The sequence below is a fragment of the Halyomorpha halys genome, unplaced genomic scaffold (genome assembly GCF_000696795.3).
Source record: "Halyomorpha halys isolate HHAL.00 unplaced genomic scaffold, Hhal_1.1 Scaffold1492.1, whole genome shotgun sequence".
Taxonomy (NCBI): domain Eukaryota; kingdom Metazoa; phylum Arthropoda; class Insecta; order Hemiptera; family Pentatomidae; genus Halyomorpha; species Halyomorpha halys.
Window position 1 is genome coordinate 79,569 of NW_027111780.1, and position 24,374 is coordinate 103,942.

Here is a 24,374-nt window from a genome sequence, read left to right on the forward strand (position 1 = left end):
AATATATATATATATAAAACCTTAATTCAGGGAAACATAAAAAGAAAAAGAAAATAATAATAAGCAAACTTGGAAATATATTATACATAACAATAAATTAAGTAGATTGGTACTAATAGAAGATCAAATATTACACAGTAGAGGTAAGAATTATAAAAAATAAATGAAAGAAAAAATAGAAAATAGTGTTCAAGTAAATAAAAAAATTAACATAATTAAAGGTGTTGAAGAAAATGTAAATGATGAGTAATGAAATTTACATAACAAAATATGTAAGTGTTGTTTAAAAATAATGAAAACAAATTTTAAATGACATAATCCATTGTAAGAAAGAAAACGATATATATGATACAATGGGCAAGAAAGAAAATAGAAATATGTTACAATGAATAGAAGATACACATTAATATAGGTAAGTAAAAATTAATAAGCTACAATAAATATAAAATGTGTGGAAAATTGAATAAGGAAGAGACAAGGGTGACCAGATATGTGAAAAGAGGGAAAAATGAAGAAATATTTTAAACAGACAAAATCTTACCGACTTAAGTGAACATTCTGTTTAAAGTGAATGTGGACAAACTCGTCCAGTAGATACTGGATATAGATAGTGGGCATAGGAGTACAAAAAATATGTTAAACCAAGTGGAAATTGTTACCAGCATGTATAACTAACTATCAAAGACCGTGTCGCTAAAATAAATAAAGTTGAAAAAAAAATTAAATTGAAGGTTTATAATGAGGTGTTAATAGTTGACTGTAGATTAATATGAAGAGAAGATGGTCAGGGGTACGGTCACCAAATAAACAAAAACTTATTTATTTGCGCCAATGTTTCGACCTGAATTTCAGGCCTTCATCAGGAATTCTCTGGTAGAGTTTCTGACTAGAGTTAAGAGTTAAAGGTTTATAGAGTAAAATTAGAAAATAACTAGTGTGAAATAAATAATTATGAGAACGAAAGGTTAGAAAACTGTAGAAAGTATAGTTGAGCTAAATAAATGAGTGATAAAGATGTTTGGATAGTTTGGAAGCAGTAAAGTTACAGGAAGAGACAGAATATTAGTGTTGGGTTATGCAGTCTTTAAGTAGGTTTTTAGTATTTCCAATGTAAGAGGAGTTACAATTAGGAGTAGAACTAGGGATACTTCATAATTATCAAAAATTCCAATGGTAAAGTCTTTCTTTATTTTATTAATGTTTTTTCTGGATAAATTTTTATTTAAATTATACTTGTAGGTTTTTGATCCTTATGTTGCAGTGAGGCCTGATATTCCAGTTAACGTTAAAGTATAGAACAACAGTAAAGTTTTCTCCTTCATAAATTCCTCTAACTTTATCTCTTGGACGCTAGGAATAACTAGCCTTTTTATTCCAGTAAAACTTCAAGTTAGCATAGAAGTAAATGTTAACAAATATCTTTCAATGGAGTCTAATATAAAACTGTTTGCAAAAGACGATAGTAAAAAGTTTACACTCTCTGAGGGTGCAGAGGCCAATACATCAGATTTTTCAAAATGGTTGCTGTGAATTTTTAGGTTTGTAGTCAGTACTCCTTATGTATTTCTAGTAGCTTAACTATGTAACTTAGTGAAATTCAAACAATTAAATTGCACAAATTTTGGAATATATGATGTGTATATAGTATCTTAAATTTTGAAAAGGTAAGGTTACCAGCATACAGTTTCCAAAGTCAGTGTAATGCATTGTATTTTTGTTTTTACCTATAAAACCGTTTACAATGAATAGTTTTCACTTTTTCTTTTTTAATGAGTTTCTTATATCCAGAATTAAAAAGTTTACCCATCAAAAATTTCTGCTTTTATTACTTTGATTCTTTACACTCCCATTAAAAATTGTTTTTTTTTGGAAAATATAGTATTTTTTTAACAGCCGATGTGCATTAGAAAATAATTCAAATTTCGAATACACAACAGGAACAGTAAATGTCTTTGAACAGTAGTTATTGAACTATTCTGAGAAGGTTTCTGCAATTCAAGAAAAAAATTAAATTGTCACTTATTTTTTATTAATAAATCAGAAATTTAGTTCATATTTATAACCAATTTTAATACATGTAGCGGGTTTTTAACATTATGAAAAAAAAAAATGAGAATGGTGTTTTGATCCACTAAAAATACGAAGAAAGAAAATTACAAATAAATTCTATAAACTCAAAATTAAGTGTGTAGAATAATTTATAGCACTTCTTCAATCCCAGACAGTAAATTTAAACAGGGTAAAACAATCATAACTCAATATAAAAATTAAAAAAGAAAAGAAGTTATGGTATTTTTATTATACACAGATTTACAAAAAATTTTTGTCAAGCTTTAAAGTGAAAATAGTAATTAAGTCAAGCTATTTTACAAAAACATTTTTTTTTCCAATGAACTGTACCTATTCCAGCAACTTACCCCACAATTTAAAAGAGTAATATTTATATATGTATATATCACTACACACATATTTCATCTATAATGATTTTTTTAAATGTCATTTAAGATTCACATAAAAATGGAAACTGGGTAATGAGGCATAAAATGTCAACAGAATGTTTTCTGATGTATTAATTTATTAAATTCTAAATAGTTAATGAGATTCAGTTTTGAGCTATGGGAGCTTCGACTAGAACTGTCAAATTTCAGCTTCATAGTAGAGATTTACTCACTACAACTTTTAATATGTAGATCCAATAGAACCAACAATGTAACTAAAAAGTAAAATGAGGGTTTTACTTATATAAATATGAACTACATATAAAATATGAAAGATATTATACTACATTTTGTTGACTCACTAATAATTTATAATTAGATCTTTTTTAAAATTATTTTTTAGTGTTAGGCATATAAAAATCTCGAATACACATGTAAAAACATGTATGGCAATGTTTTTGTTAACTTATGCTGTTCTAATTATATGGAATACATAATGCATAAAACTACAGTATAATAATTTTAATAAAATTTGTTAGGTAAATATTTAACTTTTACAGTCATATTCGTCTTTTAAAGAATCCTTAAGGACAGGGATTTTTTTTATTTTAATTTCTAGAGAAATTTGCCACAAACTTCAATAGAAACATTGCTTTTGAAAATATATATTTTATAAATGAATGAAGCTAAAATTTTATTTCAAATTCTGTAAACTTTTTAATAAATAACACTAATGATTAACGATGAGTCAAATAGATAACAACATAACTAAACTACCAACACTTAGGGTACTGGTTCATTTATATGTATAAAATGAGATAGAACAAAAAATACACGAGAACAGTGAACATAATCAATAGATTAGGCCAGAATCAAGTACAAATGACTATATAATCCCAGTAGATATTACTACATCTTATCAGAAAAAATTAACAATGAAAGAAAGGTGTTAAAAATTTGAGGAAATAAATTAAATAACATTTTGGAAAAAAATTGAGCAGTATAAAAATTTCAATTTGAATGAGTGAAAACAAAAAGGAATTGCACTAAAAATTTTGTGATAAACTGATAAGATCAAAGAACGAAAAGACAAATTAATGATGCACAGAGTTCTTAATAAAGAATACATTAAAAATCTGAGGTCATTTCTAAGTTTGTCACCAAGCTGATTTAAACAATAAAAAATAAACAATATAATTAAATACCTTTAAAGAATTTAAGCCTTCCACCTCCAGATGTATTATCTTCAGAGCAAAGGTTAGGGCTATCAGGTGACAAAACATCTTCCTTTTCAAACTCTTTTTGAGAGTGACATTTAAGTCCTAAGCATAAACGATAACAAATTAAAACTTCTGGGATCAATCCTGAAATACACTGACTAAGAATAAATGATTTAACTTCAGAATCAAATATAACAATTCGTCACAGTAAAAACACAACTGTTAATGCACAATACTAAAACAAGTCCTGAGAAATGTCAATGATTAACAAAATTTATTGGGAAGCATTATCTTTTTCCGTATTATGACTTAAGTTAATCAGAAAATATAAATTAACAACCAATACAAAATATGTGGACTAATAATACAATAAAAAATCTCTAACTATCATGCCATAACGACCATACAATTACAAAAACCCAATATAGATAATACACACTTCTCAGATATATCAGATACATTTAGTTAAATACCTTTGTTGCAATAAAGCTTTGATCCACTATTAAACTCATAATCTTCACTTGACAAGGAGATATTACAGTTAAGTTTATGTTCTGTTTCCTTATTTGCTGTTAATTCTCTCCTGGTGTCACCATTCATTTCATCTGTCATTTTTAAACATGTTGCTGTATGTGTCTTTTCCTTTATTCTCATTCCTCAAATAGGTGAAAACGTCACCCTGACACCAAATTAAGAGAACTTAAACAGCTTATAGCTGTCCACATATTCTTCCTCCATCCTTCACATTCTATATCATCTTGGCAATAAAGTCATGTTTCATAAATAATGTGCGTGGTTAGGAAGGCACTAAAATTATTTCAATACCTAGATTAAAATCGGAAAACTATATGGGTAAAATTGGACAAGTAAACACTAAAACCATAATGAACAATCCTAAGAGACACAACTTACCCTACAATACCTACCTTGCACTACTTACCACCTTTGAATAGTGTTAGTCAAGTTGGGCAACTGCAATACATGTTACTAAAATCATACCACTAAATCATAAAGCTATATTCCTGAATAGTCACCGTTGATTTATAAAATAAAAATTTAAAACGTGGGTAGCACTTAAAAATACGAAAATGACAACTCAAACCCAGTTTTCCGAGAAATTGCGAGCTATTAAAGATAAAAAATTTAATTGAACATCAATTTAATTCAGGACAAAAAGTTAATAAATCAAGATTTTTATTTGAGATTATCCATCAAAAATATCGCTATGAATGAATGCATTTCTCTTTGAAAACAAATCGGTTTCTAAAATGTGGTATAACAAACCTACTACAATCTAAATTTATGAATCACACAGATGATCTAAATACAGCTAAAGAAATTTTATATCGACAGCCACTGTTTTGATGGGACTGGAAATATATCCCCATCACATAATTAAAAACGTTTTGTCGGTGATAAATTGAAAAATCTAGGCAAGTGATAAACATTTAAACACGAAATAGAGGCATAATGTAATGAAGACACCTTCTCAGGAACATATCCTAAGATCATGAATATACAATTAAAGCATGTAATTGGGCGGAGGCTATAATTGTGAAGACTGGTAGGTGCTCGGTAATCGACAAAACATTCCTTAGAGACAGCCTCCACCCTACAACCACCTGGCAGGTTTGTGACCAATATACCCGCTGCGACCACCGGGATATCTAGTTCTCGATTCTACAGGAGGAATGCAAAATTAAGAGGCGAGCAATCAGAAGAAGCAAGCTGCAATGCTGGAAGGAACGTTTTGAAAAGTTGGTGAACAAGGACCCACGGGAAAGACCTAGCACGACCGTCATGAAGCACCTAAAGAGCAGCACAACGCGATCGCTCATGTTTTTCCGGTGGCTGTACAAATAATCTCCTGTTTCAAAGTACCCTTAAAGAAAAAGCCCTAGGTTTGGATGAGGCACCGAACGTACCACTAAAGTGGCAATAGATTCTAGGTCCTTTCCATGAAGTTTTTAGTCCCTGCTTGCGTAACGTAAGGTGTTCTTCTTTCTACGATGAAAAAACCAATGCCTCGAAGCTGAAGAGCAAGGGAAGACAAATGGATCCTTCTGGCAATCGACCAATGCTTCTGTTGGATTATTTAGAGAGAGAGAAATACTTTATTTATCTATGCTGCCTAAATACATCAGGTTGCTATCTCACACAGCATACTTATTAATTCGTAATCGGACATATATAAATTATAAATACATGGTATAATCAGAAAAAAAGAGATACAATAATAATATATAATAAACAATTTTTTTCCCCTACAGTTTCCTTTTACAATCAATTTCGGTCTGTACAACAAATACAAATGTTTCAACAGCTACAACAGGTCAACAGCCCTTTCAGTGCTATAGCCTACAGGATTATTCTAGACCACACGTTTCTGTCAGCGGCATGTCTTCTCCATCCACGTAACCCCCAACAGGTGTGGGTCTGCCTCCATGTCATCAAGCCACTGCAGACATCCTCTATATTTCTCTCCTGTCTGTTGAATACAGCTGGAAAGCATTGAAGAAAGTCCTAGGAAATAAACTGCAAGAGATCCCCGAAAGAGTATGAAGCATCTCAAGAATCCGATTTCGCTTCGGAACAGCAAGTTGTACAGTAGAAGCAATAACTTTAGTGATATATACAGCACAGAAGGCTCCAGCGTTGGGCAACGCAAAGGCGCAAATTATTATTACACCACCATCATATTGGATGTTGGAACTTCCTTTAATTCAACACAATGGAGCTGCATTCTGGATGCCCTACAGGCAATTGGTAACAACGTAGCTCAGTGAATACTTCAAGGCAGGTTCTCAACAAGTACAAGAGAGAACGGACAGAAGATATTCAACGTGAGCGGTGTTGAACGCAGGGACACAAATAATTGGTGGACACAAATAAAATGTTTTACTGTTCTAACTGTTTTATTTGATAAGGTTATTTAGTTGATAAAAAATAAATTTTTACATCTCACTTCAACAGGCAGTGGAACATTCCAGGACCCAGTGCTAAAAACCCCTGATGTGGTACGTTATATACAATGAAGTCTTAAGGCTTGGACTGTCTGAAGGTCCCAAAACAGTAGCCTTTACAGATGACATCGACATGAATACCTTTACATGTAGATATCAGAAAACCTAGGGGTGTTACCTACCCACCTGTTCAATTATCGTAATATTCCGTGAACAACAAAAAAAAACTAACAAGTTGAAAGCAGAGAAAGAACAGCAGAAATATATGTACAAAGAATGAAAAAGGGAAAAAAAAAGAATTCTTATCAATTAATAAAACAATTAAAACTTATAGGTTGACTTAACCTTAACTTAAATGCTTAACCTTAATAACTATATTTACATTATTATCCAAAAGAGTACAAAAGTGAATATAAAATAAAAACAAAATAAAATATAGTTCAAACCCCACGTAGTCCTTGGATGCACTCCAGGCAGAACATAAGATTGTCCGATATTTCATTTCCGTCTCATCTTCCCCAGAAGTTTTAGGATGACACCCGCTACAACTCTCTTATCCAGGACGTGCTGAAGAAACGTCACTGCACTATATCCCCACTTCTAGTGTTAATCACCGTCCATTGAAGTAGAACACCATAATTTTGAAAAAAACAAAACATACACGATCACATTTCTCATATGGTGCTATTTCGGTTCAAACAGTAAAGACAGAGGCCCTTTAAACTATTACCACTTCACATTGAACAATCATAACGTATTTCAAAATCAAACTGTCACCTGCACAAAACCAAAACCCACTCGTCTGAACATACGTGTTCCAAAATCAAACTGTCGCCTTCACAAAAACAAAACCCACTCGTCTGAACACATGGCTCGTGTTTTGTTTTTCCCATGACAACCGTAACACCTCTTGTCTACACAGATCCAGCCAGTGTTTTTATTTCACCATAACAACGGTAACATCCATTGTCTACGCAGATATCGCCAGTGTTTTTATTTCACCATGGCAACCGTAACACCCCTCCCTTTCCTAAAAAAATAAAAAGAAAAAAAAGAGTGGAAACCTAGTGGACCAAAACAAAAGAAAAAGAATGTTTACACAGTCGTTGACTCTCCTTGAGGATCTAACTTTAAGTCTTGGACATGCCAGTTCCCCGCGCTTACGCCAGAACTAAAATCCTGTAGTTCTACTATAATGGGTGATATCACCTTCTTGATCCGACATTTCTTATATTTTGGAGCCAGTTTACTCGAGAAGTATGCAGCGCCGTCTAACTGATGGTGAGTTTTACACCATACTATTTGTCCCACATGGTAATCGACAGGTCTACGTCTAAGGTTGTAAACTTTTGTACTTTTCTCGTAGGGGGCATTCAGATTCTCTCTAACTACTTCAAAGAGTTCAGACAGTGTTTTTGCATTTGGTTAAGTGCTTTTGTCTATCGAAACCTAGCTCATTTGGCCTACCGTCATCTACTCCATGGTCATTTCCACTTCTTGCTAGTTCCCGGCCATGGTTTATATATGCCGGTGTAAAACCAGAAGATTCGTGTACTGCTGTCTTCAGAGCAAAAGCTACTTTTTGTAACTCTTTAACCCAGGTCCTATGGTTATCCTTGACGTATGAGGTCAGCATACTTTTTATCACTCTGTTAACCCTTTCTGTTGGATTGGCTTGCCTACCATGTAGTAATGTAGCAATATAATAGCCTTATGTTGCTCCATCAAGGTTTTAAATTCTCTACTTTTGAATTGGACCCCGTTATCACTGATTATTATTTGAGGAATTCCGAACATGAGAAATACTTGTTCTTCTAAGTGTTTCACCACGAGTCTGCTTGTAGCTTGTCTCAAAGGGACTAAGATGGAGTATTTCGAAAAATAATCTGTAATACAAAGTATGAACCTGTTACTTCGTCGACAACGGTAAGGGGCCCATCAAATCTGCACTTATTATTTGCCACGGATATTCTACACCTATCTGTTGCCCCATTAAACCTGCTGGCTTCTGCTGACTTGGTTTGGTTTACAAATAATTTTGGCATCTTGCCAGGTAGCGTCTAACATCCGAATTCATGCCTGGCCAATATTTTTCCTTCAGCCTCTGCTATGTTTTATACGAACCTAGGTGACCTGATATGAGGCTGTCATGATAACCCATGAGAAGGTCTCTTCTCTTTGATTTGGAGACCACAAGCTTCCAGGGTCTGTCTTCCCCGAGAATGTCGTTCCTGTCCACCACTCTCTTCATGAGGATACCATTGTCTATGGTCCACTCCGGATAGGACTCTGGCTACTTCACAATTTTTGTGATCATACCGCTGTACCATCCATATGGTTTATGACCAACATTCCTCATAGCGATGTCTGCTATCTCCCCAGCATCTTCCAAAGACCAAGAAAGAGCATCAGCCATTTTATGAAGTTTTCCGGGTCTATGTCTAACGGATAAATAATACTGCTGCAATTTCACAGACCATCGTGCGAGTCGACCATTTGGTTCTTTTAAGCTATGAATCCACTTCAAAGCCATGTGATCTGTTACGACCGTAAACTCCATTCCTTCTAAATATGGTATAAATTTTTCAATAGCCCATATTACTGCCAGACATTCCAACTCAGTCGTTGAGTACTACTTCTCGGCGGCAGTCAATACTCGGCTTGCATAAGCAATAGGTTTTTCTCCATCAAGTCCGACTTGGGATAGAATTGCTCCCAGTCCCGAATTAGATGCGTCCGTTTTTAGTACAAACGGAAGATTGAAGTCTGGACAGGCTAAGAGTGGTGCTGACACCAGTATCTCCTTAATGTCGTTAAATGCCTTTTCCTGTCATTCTCCCCAGTTCCATTTAATTCTCTTTTTCGTGAGTTCAGTCAATGGTGAAATAACCGATGCAAAATTCGGTACAAACCTTCTATACTAGGAACCTATTCCAATGAACCTGCAAACTCCTTTCACATTATTGGGCTTTGGGTAATTCATTATTGCTGATACCTTTTCTGGATCTACCTGAAGCCCTTCTGCACTAACTACATAGCCAAGGTATTTCAATTCTTTTCGACAAAAGAGGCATTTATCCCAGTTAATGACGACGTTGGCCTCTGCGAGGCGTCGTAAAACTTCTTCCAATATCTGTAGGTGTTTCTCGAAATCCGGAGCTATTATTATATCATCGAGATAGACAAATACATAGGGAACAAGGTCTGGTTTTAAAATTTGGTCTATTAGGTGTTGCCATGTTGCAGGAGCGTTATGGAGACCAAAGGACATCCTTAAAATGTGAAATAGACCTCTTTCAGGTACTGTAAATGTAGTTTTTTCACGGCAGCTCTCTTCTAATGGCACATGCCAGTAGGCTGATTAAATGTCTATAGTGGATAAATACTTGGCTCCTTTTAACTTATCCAGTGTGTCGCTTATATATGGTAACGGGTAAGCGTCCCGTTTCGTAACCTTGTTCAGTTGTCGGTACTCAACGCAACCTGTGTGATCCATCAGACTTCTTCACCATTACCACAGGCGACAACCAGTGACTGTTGCTTGGAACAACTACACCATTCTCTAACATCTGATCCAGTTTATTATTTATAACGGATTGGACGAAAGGAGAGACTGGATAATACCTTTGTTTAATGGGCCATTGATTACCCGTATCGATATAATGTTCCACACCACATATACACCCGAGTTTTCCATATTTAAATTTTTCTATTTATGAATGAGAATTTCCAGGCGCTGTCGTCGTTCACCACATTCCTTCCTTCGCCAACCACCTCACTACATTCCAAGCTGCCTTTTTCCCAATTAGGTATCACCCTCATCTTCTCCCAAAAATCTATCCCCAAATAGAGTTTGTGGTTTAGTTTTGGCATCACCAGAAATTCGACTAATACCACTTTTTTCCGAATTTGACTGGTAGTGTTACTTTTCCAATAACTGTAGTCGGTGCCCCTTCTGCAAGATTGAGTTTCGTATTACCTGTCTTTTCTAAACACATACCTAGTTTCGAGAATTCCTCCCATGTTTCAACATTCAATGATGATCTTGTCGCTCCTGAGTCCAGAAGTCCTAGTATGCCTTTACCTAAAATATCTACCATTAGAAATGGTCTATTATCCTTCGGGACTTTTGTCATGATTGAAACAGCATTCCCACAAAACGTTTCCAACCACCGCAACCATTCATTCGAGTTCCGCATGGACTTAGGCGTTTTGTTCAGACATAGTCCATTTATGTCTGACCCCCTTTCGCGTTTCCCTGCTGCTTACTCGCTTTTTGGGTTCGGGAGTCTTTTGAAGTGTGGCCCTTCTTCTTGATATTCCACGTTAGTACCCTACATTCTCTGGCCATGTACTCTAACCCAGGGCATCTAAAACAAGTTATATTTCGGGGTGATCGCCCCTGAGCTATGTCCACTTCGTTTAACTGGGGTCTTTGGGTTCGCTGGTGTAATGGAATCGATTGTGTAATTGGCTGGTAGGATAAGTCTGGTTCTAAAAGACCTTTTTTCCCTGGTGGTGGCCAATGGTTCTCTTTCTTCCACTTAGCCTCCTCTAATCGACGACCTACTGTCACGAGATCCTTAACTGATCCTATATCGTGTAACGCAAGGCGATCCTGGTAGTACGGGAACATTTCCTTCTCTGAAGGAAGACTATTCAGGCGGTGAAAGTAATTGCTCATCACAGCAGCGTATACGCCTATCGACTCCTCCGATCCTTGTGTCCGTTTCCTTATTTCGTCCCATAGCCTATCTTCGTAATCGAGCGGTAAACAATTCTCTTTTTAGTGCCCTAACTGTTATCAAGGCCGGCCCACCAAATAAATCATACCCCGACTCGTAGTTTTGTCGATGTATTCCGAGAAGCCTATGGAGACTTGTTCCAAAAATGCGGTAAAACTAAGGCCTTGTCCATCCCCGCAAAATTTTATGCCCAGTCTTTAATGGGCATCTCATATACTTTTACGACTATCCTTTCCTGTTTACACTCTGAACCCATATTAACTGCAGAGGTTTTACTCAATCTCGATTCTTCTAATTGGGCCTTCATTTCGTCGTACAACTCTAAGCAATCAGTAATAATTTTAGATTTTTGTTTTAATTTTTCCTGGTCTGTGAATATAAGACGTGACACTCTATTGATTAAATAATAATATAATAACAATAATGTAATATTGTATCAGTGCGCTCCAACTGTCCTGACTCGGTTTTAACGTAATGTAATTTGTTGGACCAAACTGATAAATTTAAGTCATGATCTGTAATGAGGGACTCTGTCGGTTGCAGTATTTTTCCTTCTCATTCCATAGTTAAGAGTGTTTGGAGTCTCTTTCATATAGTATCTACTTTCTTCAGTTCCGAAATTCCTCTTATAGTGAGTTCGCACTCCACTTAATCTTTCCTTAATTGGTATACATCCATTTTCGTTTATTTAGACAGCTGGATAATAGAATTTCCAAATGGCAGTTTAATTTGATGTAAGAAATATTACAGCCTAAAATAGGCCACAATCTTTTAAATTATTTTTTATAATCACATCTGTAACAGCATCAAAAACAAATTGGATATTATGTGTATCTTTAGCACAAGTGAAATGAGTGTATAAAGACAGTGAGTGTAGTAAAGACAAGGGGGCCTTTAAACTATTTCCGCTTCACATTGAACAATCGTAACGTGTTCCAAAATCAAACTGTCACCTGCACAAAACCAAAACCCACTCGTCTGAACATACGTGTTCCAAAATCAAACTGTCGCCTTTACAAAAACAAAACCCACTAGTCTGAACATATCGCTCGTGTTTTGTTTTTCTCATGACAACCGTAACACCTCTTTTCTACACAGATCTAGCCAGTGTTTTATTTCACCATGGCAACCGTAACAGGGGTAAAAGTAGCGGCGTCTCTGCTTTTACCATGACAGATTGAGTGAAGGGCAACTAAGTGCTGTCAGCTCTGCGATGATAATCCAGTTGGGACTTTAAACTAGAAGGAGCTGTGAGCGAGGCTGGTTCTGTCACTGAGATTACAAAACGCCGACTTTTCATCGTCGATGAAAATACGAGAATCAAATATCTGTTAGATACTAAAGCTACTCTATCTGTCTTCCCAGTGAAAAATTATAAAGAAAAGCCGAACTTAGCATGGTCAAAAACTTTCACATTGGTCTCTGGCGTAAAATGACATGGAGGTTTATAGTAGCAAACGTAAATCAACCCATCATCGGTGAAAATTTACTATATCACGATAATATGATAGCAAATCTCGCCGGATGCCAGCTCATAGATTACAAAACGGGAGTGATGACGCGTGAAAGATAAGCAAAGTTGCCGGTACGAACTTTTTAATCGGTACCAACCAGGAGGAATACACGACCGCTAGGACGGTCTCCGATACATAAACTGTACCTTACTTGGCGGACTTCAACGTTAATAAGAAGATACAGTAAGTAAATCTACATAACATTAGACCTCAATGAAGTATATAAGAGATATCTCTCGAAGATGGTGGAGATTACACCCTTTGGACTTTTCGATTTCCTCCGTATGTGTTCTAATCTGTGAAACGCCTCGCAGACCTTCCAACGGTCTTTGGATCGGGTGCTTAGAGTTGTTGTTCCTTGACAACTTCATCGGCTACAGAGATGAAGAAGAGCTAAAAACATATGTGGAGGAAGTCCTACGGTGACCTGATGACCATGGTGTCACCTTTAACCTGGCTTCGCTCGTCAGGAGTCGATTACATAAGCCACTCGGTGCACCACTGGCGTCAGTATTTTTCCAGCCCAGGTTGAAGCTATTGTATCCTATTCTAGACCGGCTACGGTAAAGGACCGGCAACGCTTCCTCGATATTTTTAACTTCTACCGTCGTTGCATACCCAAAACAACGTATTTGCAGATGAAATTTTGAGGTATGGACGGACCAAAATTGCTTGAAAATGCCGATACATACAACGAAAGCCTGATACAGGTTTACCTATGCGGATTCATCCAGTAAACGTTATTAGCTAATTCATGACTGATTGTGGGCACATGAATCTGCAGCTATGGTACGCCAGCTAGGATTACCAACCAACCAAGGGCGCCAGTTAGAATCAAAGCTTTACATAAATCTCACTAGCATTCTCCGTATTCAGCGAAACTGAACTGCGGCGTACCATCCTCAGTTCAAAGTTTGCGTGGAGCGAGACCATCCAATCAAAGAATCATGGCTACACTGAACACGTCAGAATGGACAGGGTTAATTCCAAGCTCTTTTAAGCGCCCGATCAGCATTACGAGAAGACGTTGGAGTCAGTGCAGCCTCTACGCCTCCCGGGAGAGTTTTTGTAGGCATCTGGACATCGGGAGGACTCCTACTCTACGCTGAAGGCGATAAAGAACTTCCGTTTGTTTCTTTACCGCAGCAGCATGGTCAAGATCTTCTGGCACCTAGACCTGAAAGCCTATGATTCGAAGGTACGACTTCAAGAGGGCGCCGCTCACTCCACATAAAGAGTAATTTCACGGAAGGAGAAGACATGCTGCTATCAGGTACGAAAACATTTTGATGGATCGAATGAAGTTGGCACATTGTCCCAGAGCAAACACGTCGCCGGTAGAAAACAACGCTAATCCAGATGCACCTACTACAATGTCCGCAGCAGGATACGCCAACTCTTCAAATGACTTCAACGCAGAACAATAACAACCGAAGCCAGTTTATCACCCCTCTTCGCTGAAGTTCTGCGCAGATTTCATTGAGGGGGAGTGATGTGACGGAAGGCAATAAGAATTTTAACATAATCTGTTGGCGCGAAGGTTGTATGAAATAGATTTACCACCGCCGAAATTATTGTCAATATCCTTATCTTTCTTGTATATTTACTGTGAACCCATTTTTATTTATTACTAATTTTTTATTTCATGATTTTATATTCCTATTTTATATTACGATACTACAATATATCAGACCGTAACTTTCATGTATAAATATAAAGTAGGCCGTAACTTGTCAAATCGACTTATCACTGACACGTAAATGTGCGATGTCAGCTAACTGGAACATATCAGCCGATCAGATCACTCTTTGAGTTACAACGTTGTCGAACAAAAATCAACTCGACAGCGAGGATGTGGGGGCATTAAAAACAATGGTCGCCTGCAGAGCGGAGAGGAGACGACGTTCGGAGGAAGACGGTGGACACCAGAGGAGGACATATTAATAATGTACAGGGAGTCGAAGAAACAGAAAGAGACAGTCTAGTGGGCAGTATGACGGGGAAATCCTGGCACGCTACAACAGAATAGCAGATAAACTCAGCAAGATTATGAATACAGTCCAAGTACTGGGTCGAATGCAATTCTTATCCATGATACTAAAGATTCAGTTGGCGAAAGACCTGGGGAAGAAGGAGGAATTTCCAAGAGAGCGCTTGTTTGTAGAATGTGCTCAAGATCTCATAGATACCTAGTGGTACATAGTGGACCTGGGCCGAATATCAACGGCCGAGAAACATGTCCAATCCTTGGAGAAGAAAAGAAAACGGCAATGGCAGAAAAGAGAGAGGAAGAAACCAAAAAATAATGCGAGCCAAGCGAAACCTAGAAACAATGTTCGGCGGGACCACCGCAATTGTCACGGTTGGGCATTGGGTGTCGGAATGCCCGCGCACGAGCTGGTTCTAATGTGGCAATGAGGGGCTTATCGCTAGGGACTCCCCCTATATGTATAAAAGAAGAGACACTGGCCTGGGTGAGCCAATGGAGGTAAGTGCCCAGCTAGTGAGGAAGAATAACCTACGAATAAGACATAGTGAATAGCCCTGCGAATTTTCAGTACACAAAAGTATCAGTAGTATCAGAAACGGCAGAAGATACAGAAGGAACCTACAAATGAAGGCGAGCTTAGTAGTAGAGGAAGATCGTGGAGACGAGGACCAGAATGAAGGAAGGTACGCGAGATTTGAGGAACACGGAAATGCCAGAAGAGAGAGAGAGAGAGGGCAAGAAACCAAGAAAATAGAGAGAGCCAAGCATAACGCAGAAACAATGGTCTGCAAGAGGACTACAATTGTCACGGCAGCGGGAAGGTTACGCATTTGGTGTTGGATTGCCCAAGCAGGAGATGCTTTGAATGCGGCAATGAGAGGCATATCGCTAGACAGTGCCCCTTTATGTATAACAGAAGAGATACAGGTCAGGGTGGATGCCTGCAGAGGGGCGGTACTACTTTGAGGTATTACCATGTACGAGAGAAGCATGGCGGTCTGCCTAATATACGAGTGAAAGGAGGCGTAAACTGTGTGATGGACACCAGTAGCTCGAGTACAATCGTGTGGCGAGGAGCATGAACAGTCAATTAATTACCACGGGTGGGTGCAGCATTGAGGGGGAGGCGGTAATGGGCTTGACTAAGTGGGGAATATAGTTGCCGTAGACTTCGGGGGTGATGCAAGGGAAGAGTTAGAAAGCCGACATTTTAGATGAATTCGGCAATTGTTTTTTAAGGAGGAAGGTTTTACTGGATGCTACTGGGAATACAGTTCATGAGATTCCGCTGAAACAATATAGGGTAACTTATGTAGAGGAAAGACGGTATCCCCAAGCACTTCGATAGCACATCAGAGAGGAGACAGAGAACCTGAGAAGGCAGAGGATAATTATAGATAGCGCCTCGCCATATAATAGTCCTTTCTGAGCAGTACGCAAGAAGAGTACGCCAGAGAATGGCGAGGAAAAGTACTTTATAGTTATCGACTACCGCTGACTAAACGAGAACACAATTGGCGAGAAGTACCTGATCCGGGGATTCGAGGACATCTTGGATAGATCGAGTGGTGCAAAAATGTTCAGCATGGTTTACATAAAAGTGGGGTACCATAAAACTAAGATGCATTCCAGGGACCAGCATAAGACCGCTTTCAACTTCGTACGATGTCATTATGAACTAATAAGGATGCCATTTGTTCTTAAGAACGCACTCGTGACTTTCCAGAGTCTAATGGTTGAGTTCCTGAGAGGACTGGGCGAGGCAGTTTGCCAATTGTACATGGACGACTTACTGGTGTTCAGCGAATCGGAAGAAGACCAAATGGACCATTTAAGGAGTATGTTACAGCGCACGAGGGAATTCGGTTTAAAGTTATTCAAAGAGAAGTCGAATTTGGGGCAGAAACGGATTAATTTTTTGGGGCACACTATCTCCAAAGACGGCGTGAGACAAGACATATAGAAGTCGGTGTAGTAACTTCAATTACCTGCAAAGGATGTAGGTACTCAGACATGAAAGGAGTGTGACGAATATAAGAGACACTAAACTATTACCGAATGTTGGTACCACACATGACTGAATATCTTATACCTAATCTACTAAAGAAAGACAGCTAGATAAAGATAACGCCTGAGATAGAAAACAACTTCCGGAAGAACATAGAGAGGCTACAGAGAGAACTGGTCGTGGCATTCCCCGATTTCGGGAAGCAATTTACCCTCACTACCGATGCAAGCCAGTACGCTCTCGGGTTAGTGTTATCGCAAAAATACGAAGACGATCAGCAACCTTGAACGCGAGTTGCTGGGAATCATGTGGGCAGTGGAACGGCTCAAACAATTTTTAATAAATTCTTAATGTCAATGTAAAATTAATTAATAGGTAATATCAACTAGGTCATATCCTTACCGAAATAGACTTAAATAATGAATTTTAAAAAGGCGGAAATAAATGTCAGCATTACTATCTTTTACATTCCTCACTGGTTTGGTAAACTGGTGACAGAACCTTGCAAAATATTAGATAGATAGCGTATGCACTACCTAGATATCTTCACTAATGAAGAAGCAAAGAGCGAAAGAAGGGAACAAACATTCTAGGAAGTCAATGAAGAAGCTATTAATAAGAGGAAGTAGAACTGGCTCTCAAGTAAATGAAGACAAGAAAGGCGGCAGTTAGGAACAATATAGCACCTGAGTTCTTAAAATATAACGGATATGAACTCATTAAGCGCGATTACTCCAATCTAATGGTAAAAAATAGAGTCAAGTAGAATATGCTAATTACAAGCCAATCAGTCTCTTGCCCGTGGTCTACAAATACAAGTACACCACATTCTGGAAAAAAAGATAACGACGAATTGTGGTGAAACAGTTGGAAGAGGAACAGGAAGATTTCCGATCTGGGAGGCTGATCCAGGACCATATCTTTGTTCTAAAAAATATATTACAAAAAGTGTGGAACAAAGACAGAAGCACGTACCTAAATGTAGTAAACATTCCTTGACCTTAAGGCTGCCTTTGATTCGGTCCCGCGGCAAAAAAGGTGGAATGCTCTGACTGCAAAAAATGTTCTAACTGCAAAAAATGTTCTAAAAGATCTCATTACTGCCAAAAAATCTGTCTATACAAATTCAAAAGGATAAATGGAACGGAGTTTGCTCTTTTCCCAGTTATTATAGGTGTCAAGCAGGGAGATTGCCTGAGCTCACTCTTATTTACAGTATTCATGGATTTTTTTAAAAGTATAAATCCATATAATTTGTAAAAGGCAGGCGACTGGAACAGTTATTGGTTAATCCATTCATTTATAAACGGAACATGAGAACGATACTAAGCCAGTCTCTCTTATATGGAGATAATATCGTTCTCATTTATGATACAAAACAGAAACTGCAGTAAGAGTAAGCAAGAGAGATGCCAGTAGGTACTGGTCCTTTCATAAGATGAGGAGGAAACAGTGAAAGTGGACAGTGACGGAGAGAGTTTCGAAATGGTTGGGAACTTTAATGTATTAAGGGCCAACATAAATGGATAGGGAAAAATAGATTGGGTAATAGTTCTATACGATTGGTAGAGACTACTGAAGTGAGATGTAAAAATTCATTTTTTACTGTATACATGTTGCTCTGTGGTAAACTGTGAATAAATCGAACCGCTTGCAACGGTTTTATAACAGTAGTTGGTAGGTTTCCATCAAGATGTTGTTTGTTGTGGTGTTGTTTGTTCTCACAACAGTAAGAACGTTTTATGATATTTAACCATAACTAATAAAACAGTATGAACAGTAAACACCTTTTATTTGTGTCAACAGGTTATGGGCCCAGCAGTTCGCGAAATTAAAATTTGTAATGAGACAGTAAAAATAGTGCTCTCAACAGCTTCAATGAAATACTGCAGATTGAGCCACTGAAAGGAACTGAGAACTTCCAAATGTGGAAATTCAAGGTAAACATCTTCTTCAAAGGAATTGGGTTGTTTCAAATTATTTTTAAAGATTTTGAGCCTCCCAGAGACCTGCAAAGTAAAGACTATAAGGTGTGCTTACGAAATGATGCTAACGCCCAAAAGTTAATAGTAACAACAGTGAATCAGAGAGTATTTTCTGATTTGACTCATATTTTGACTTGTACTACTGCAAGTCAAATGTATTCTAAAATATGTGACTTCTATGAGAGAGATGTTTTTCAGCAAAAGTTCGAACTTTTGCCAGAGTTCTTTGATTTTAAATTTAAGATATAGTTATAAATTTAAGGCCAGCCACATAAGCTCTATCGAAAATTTGGCAGTTAAATTAAAATCATTGGGCAATGACATACCAGATGATATGATCATTTCAAAAATAATCACAACACTTCCAGAGCAGTATAAATATTTTATAAGTGCTTGGAAAAGCACAGGCTCCGATATGAAAACTCTTTCCAATTTAACTACAAGATTGATGGCTGATGAAAGACTCTCTTAAAGTCTCTTAAATTATACTGAGGAAACAGACAATCCAGATGCGTTTAAGACCAATGTAAAAACAAATTGGAGGGCTACTTCTAACAAGAGGAAATGTTTTTCTTACTCTAAGAAGGACATGTGTGTAAAGACTGCACAACCAAGAAAAAAACCATGTGGTGTGTGTAAAAAAACAAACCACCTAGTGAAGGAATATATCTTTCCTAAAAACAAAATATCAGCAGTTTCTTTCCTTACATAAAAATGTAGTAAAAAATCAACTGAATGGATCTTAGATTCAGATTCCACAAGACATATGACCAACAACATAAATATATTGTCGCAGGCGCAACCTATTCATGTTGATTGTGTAATAAGCGACAAGTGTCAACTAAAAGACGTGATGTATATCCCAGATCTCAATAGAAATTTGTTGTCTGTGGATAAAATTACACAGAACGGTGGATCTGTGACGTTTGCCAAAAACAAAGTAAAAATTGTTAAGAATGATATTGTGACTGTTGGAAAAAGATCTTCTGCGTATAAGTGAAGAATCAAGCGGTGAATACAAAGCGTTTGAACCATTAGCTTATGTTGAAGAACATGAAGTTACGAAAAGAATATCTCAAAACGAGTTTAATCTGATAAGTAATAATTCATTTTGTATTGTATACATGTTGCTCTGTGGGAAACTATGAATATATCTAACCGCTTGCAACGATTTTATAACAATAGTCGGTAGGTTTCCATCAAGTTTGGTGTGTTGTTTATTCTCACTACAGCATGAACGTTTATGTTATTTAACCGTAACTAATAAAACAGTAAAAACATTTTATTTGTGTCCACCACCCTCGCATTCAACAGAGCCAACCAAATCTATTATAGCATAGGCAACAGCATTGTTGGCCAACGAGATGTGGGGTACGAAACCATACTCTATACTTACAGATCGGTGAAAATCCCTACTCCTGCCAACGGGAGTGAGAATTGGATCATGTTTGATAGACAGATAAGCAAAATCACAGGAGCTGAAATAAAATTCGTACATAGGGTTGCAGAAAAAACTAGAAGAGACTGCGTAAGAAATTTAAAGAATTAGGAAAGAGCTGAGACTTCCTGCGCTAAATTCCACCTTATAAAAAAGACAGCTCAAGTTCGGTCATATATGTTGAATGAGTAACGGCCAGATAACCAGAACAGCGATGGAAGCTCTACTAACTGCCAAGAGGCCAAAAGGAAGGCCTAGAATTTCATATCAAGATTATATCCAAAGGATTGGGGGAAACTGAATCCAACAATGAAGAAGCTCTGCAAGGAAAAGACAATAATTTTTGACTATTGTCATAATTTATAATTATAATAGCTCGTCAATAATAAAAGCTTATAATTAAAAACCTTTTTGACTACTGTTATAACAACGATAGAAACACGAAAATATAGTATATTCGTGTAACATAGAAGCCTATTTGAAAGGATTAATGTAAATTCATAAATAGGGTGGAAAGAAAAAAATAACTGAGGCGCACACAACTAGAGTTAGTTTTTTTCAATTAGTTCAATTAGTTAGTATCACACGATCCTACCTGATAACTCCGCCTGAAATACTCACAGCAAGGGACTGGATGACAGCATAAATCAGGATATTAAAAGTTTTAAATCAGCTGATTTATTATAGTATAGATACAATGATATTAGGAATGTTCCTGAGAGGTCAGTCATTATGATGAGGCAAACATCACCGTCGCTGTTGTTTGCCTTATATTATATTAAAAAAAGAATGGTTTGAAAAAAGAACTCGAAAAATACCGTGAACTCAGTTTTGAGCTAAAAGAAAGGCTAGCCAATAGAAGGCTAGACGAAACAATAGAAGGCTACCTCGGGGTATGAGAAAATAAGGCTAAGTAGGGCATGCTTTGCAAGTCGGTCGAGATACGAAGCATCCCAGTCTGGGCGGAGGAGACCTCCCCGATCCTGGTGATCAGTATAGGAGCTGGCTTCGGTGTCATGGTGGAAAGCCGAAGGCCAAGAAAAGATCACCAACGACCCCTACCTGTTATCGCACGGGTGGTAAGGCATCATCTGCGAGACGATCTGATACAGCGAAGTAAAGCGGGACTTCTCAACTCAAGACATTGGCTGGCAGTAGTGATTGTCACCGGATATTTGTCAGAGAAGAGATAACCCCTACGAACTGGCGTCTGTATTGGCTCGTGCGTCAAAAGAGAGCAGTGGGGAAATTGAAATACGTTTGGTTTTCGGCCAAGACAGTAAGGTGCCGAAAGGATGATGGTGATCTACATCCTAAATACCTGGTGATCTGCATCGATGGAGGTCAGAAGGAATGTCAGCAGTGAAGAGGATGTAGAGGACAGGACCCAGGACACTGCCTTGGGGAATTCCTGCCTCGATGGGGTAGATATTTGAGTACTCAGAACCACTACGAATTCGAAAGGAACGATCTGAGAGGTAGGAGCGGAGGATAAGGTATAAGGTTTGGGGTAATATGGATTTGAGCTTGAAAAGCAATCCGGAATGCCATACTCGGTCAAAAGCTTGCGCTATGTCCAGAAAGGCACCCGAGCAGTATTGTTTCTTTTCAAGAGCTGAAGAGATATAGTCAACGACTCTGAGGCCTTGTTGAACTGTGGAGTGTCTAGGGCGGAATCCAAATTGATGTGCGGGAAAACTCTGCGATTCAACGATGGATAGGATACGTTTAAGGAGGATTTTTTCAAAAAGTTTTGAGAGGATTGGAAGTAGACTGATTGGTCTATAGGAAGCAGGATTATTAGGAGGTTTTACTGGTTTTAGAAAGAGAATTATAATGGAATGTTTCCAAAGGATAGGGAAATGGGTTGTTCTTAGGATACTGTCGGATTTAAGTAATCCGATCTTTACCATTCTTTTTTGGATTTATATAAAGTCGGGGTTGGGGGTCTCATTTTCTGATGCCCCCCTTTTCGCGGACACCGGAAGGCTCCGAAGACGCTGCGACTGCAATGCCGCCCCACCCTATGCACTATGCAAGCTAGGACCTGGCCTACCCCTACCATCACGCCAGAGTCCAGGACACGCTGGCCAGCCACGGAGGAACGAAGACGTCTCTTCAGACAACAGGCGAGAATACGTGGTTTTCACCATATTCGCCCACCGTACACCTCGACGAGGTAAGCGGCCATAGAACGCGGAAGTGACCGCAACAGCGAAACTTCCAACAGCCACCAGATAAGCTCATGATTTCTATTAGTCAATGAGACGTCACTTTTCTTATATTACTATAGATAATTAAATCACATTGAAAACCTAACACACTAACATCATTTGCCCCTCCAGGGATTAATACTTTTATAAATAGAAGGAAATATATGCATGTTATTTAGCGGAAAATCTCACAATTTCCAGCTCCCTTTTCCACACATTAATTATAATTGTAAAATTACACTCGGGACACCTGGAGTATAGCACGAGCAGGTCTCGATGTAAACAGATACAATTATAGAGATATGTAAGGAATATTATAGCTTTGGGAGGAAGTTGACGAAGGATTTGAAGAGTCAGAAGATCATACCCTGGAGATTTACGAGAAGTTAGCATCCTTAGTTGATATTTGACCTCAGAAGGGGTGACTGCTCTAGGAGGTTAGGAGAGTGGGATTGGTGACGATAGGTATTCTTCAATTGTTGGGGTTAGGTCAGTATGAAGTTCAGGATGAGGAGTGAATGTATGAGAAAGGTGAATGGGCAGTCCTTCGGCTTTATCTTTGTCGGATGCTGCCCATGTGCTATCATTTCGTCGAAGGGGGTGGGAAATATGTTTGGATTTTAGGATTCTTTTGGTCATGTTCCAGAGGGAATCGTCATGAGTAGAAAGGGAAGAGAGGTAGGAATTGAAGGACTCGGATCGATGGTTGGACAATTCTCTCGTAACGAGTTTACAGTAATGGTTATATGTGCGACGATCAGACACGAGTCTTGAGCGTTGCCATAATGTTCTGTACTGGGGCTTGGTTTGAATGAGGTCTTTGAGATGTTGTGGTAATGTTTTTTTTTTAACATCGATGTTTTAAAATATCGACAAAAAAACATCGATGTCGCATCTCTAGTACACACACAACAAGGTTTGGCAACCTTCCACTACTGTTACATACCGGCTTGTGATACAATCCATACATTCACAGTTTGCCACAGAGCAACATGTATACAATAAAAAATGAATTTTTACATCTCATTTTAACAGGGCGTAGGTCCCAGCGCAGTCAGTTCGGAACGTTGTGGGTTCGATTCCCACCTGGGGCAGTTAATATTTATTTTAAGGCGGTCCCGAAAATAAATCTTGACACTCCCACCTTGGTTAGTACGCTGCGGCAAACTCCTAGGTAGCCGTCAGGGGTTGGCAAAAAGGACCGCTAGGCCCACTTGCCGGACTTGTTCCCCCCACCAAATACCAGCACCAGTATCAATTACCCAACAGTACGTAAACTTTGAAAGTAATTTTATAGTAAACAGTATAAAAAATTAAAGAAAATATTAAAATTAAGTAAACATTAAATGATAATATACATAATAGGGGGTAAGAAATTATACTTTAAAAAAATATATATAAATGTTCACGAATAGGAAACACAGAAAAAATAAAGTAAAAAGAAAAATGAATACAAAAAATATAAATGATAAAGAAAGATAATATACAAAATAAATAGGGTTACAGAGGTATGAAAATTATATAATAGAAACATTAATAATAAAGTAATTGATGTAAGTGTAACTAAGTTGGAAGTAGCATATAAATATAAATTAAAAATAAGATATATAAAAGGAAACGAAAGGATAGTAAATATAAAGTATAATTAAATTAAGTATGGGAGTGACAATTTAGAAAATAAAACGCAGATGCAGTCTTTATCGCCTTTTGATTGACAGAATTCTCTGTTAAATTTATGCGAATGGACTGCCAGATGAGGCGTTTTTTATGGTTGGGGACAGTAACAAGAATTAAAGTATTATAGTTAAAAGCATGGTTGAGATTTAAATCATGTTCTGACAATTATGTGAGGCAAATGTG

General features: G+C 37.6%; 1 protein-coding gene across 4 annotated transcripts in view; it reads right to left on the reverse strand.

Moving 5' to 3' along the window:
- The window catches only part of H (Hairless), a 70,949-nt gene extending 66,232 nt beyond the window's left edge, over positions 1-4,717 (reverse strand). The window contains exons 1-3 of one of the 4 annotated variants that reach the window (XM_014435025.3): positions 4,585-4,717; positions 4,132-4,465; positions 3,644-3,760 (exon numbers count right to left, since the gene is read on the reverse strand). In XM_014435025.3, the coding sequence (XP_014290511.1) occupies positions 3,644-3,760; positions 4,132-4,312 (298 nt within the window). In that variant the 5' untranslated portion in view covers positions 4,313-4,465; positions 4,585-4,717. The other 3 variants (XM_014435024.3, XM_067049777.1, XM_067049778.1) reach the window with 3 other exon arrangements.
- Positions 4,718-24,374: the final 19,657 nt, after the last annotated feature.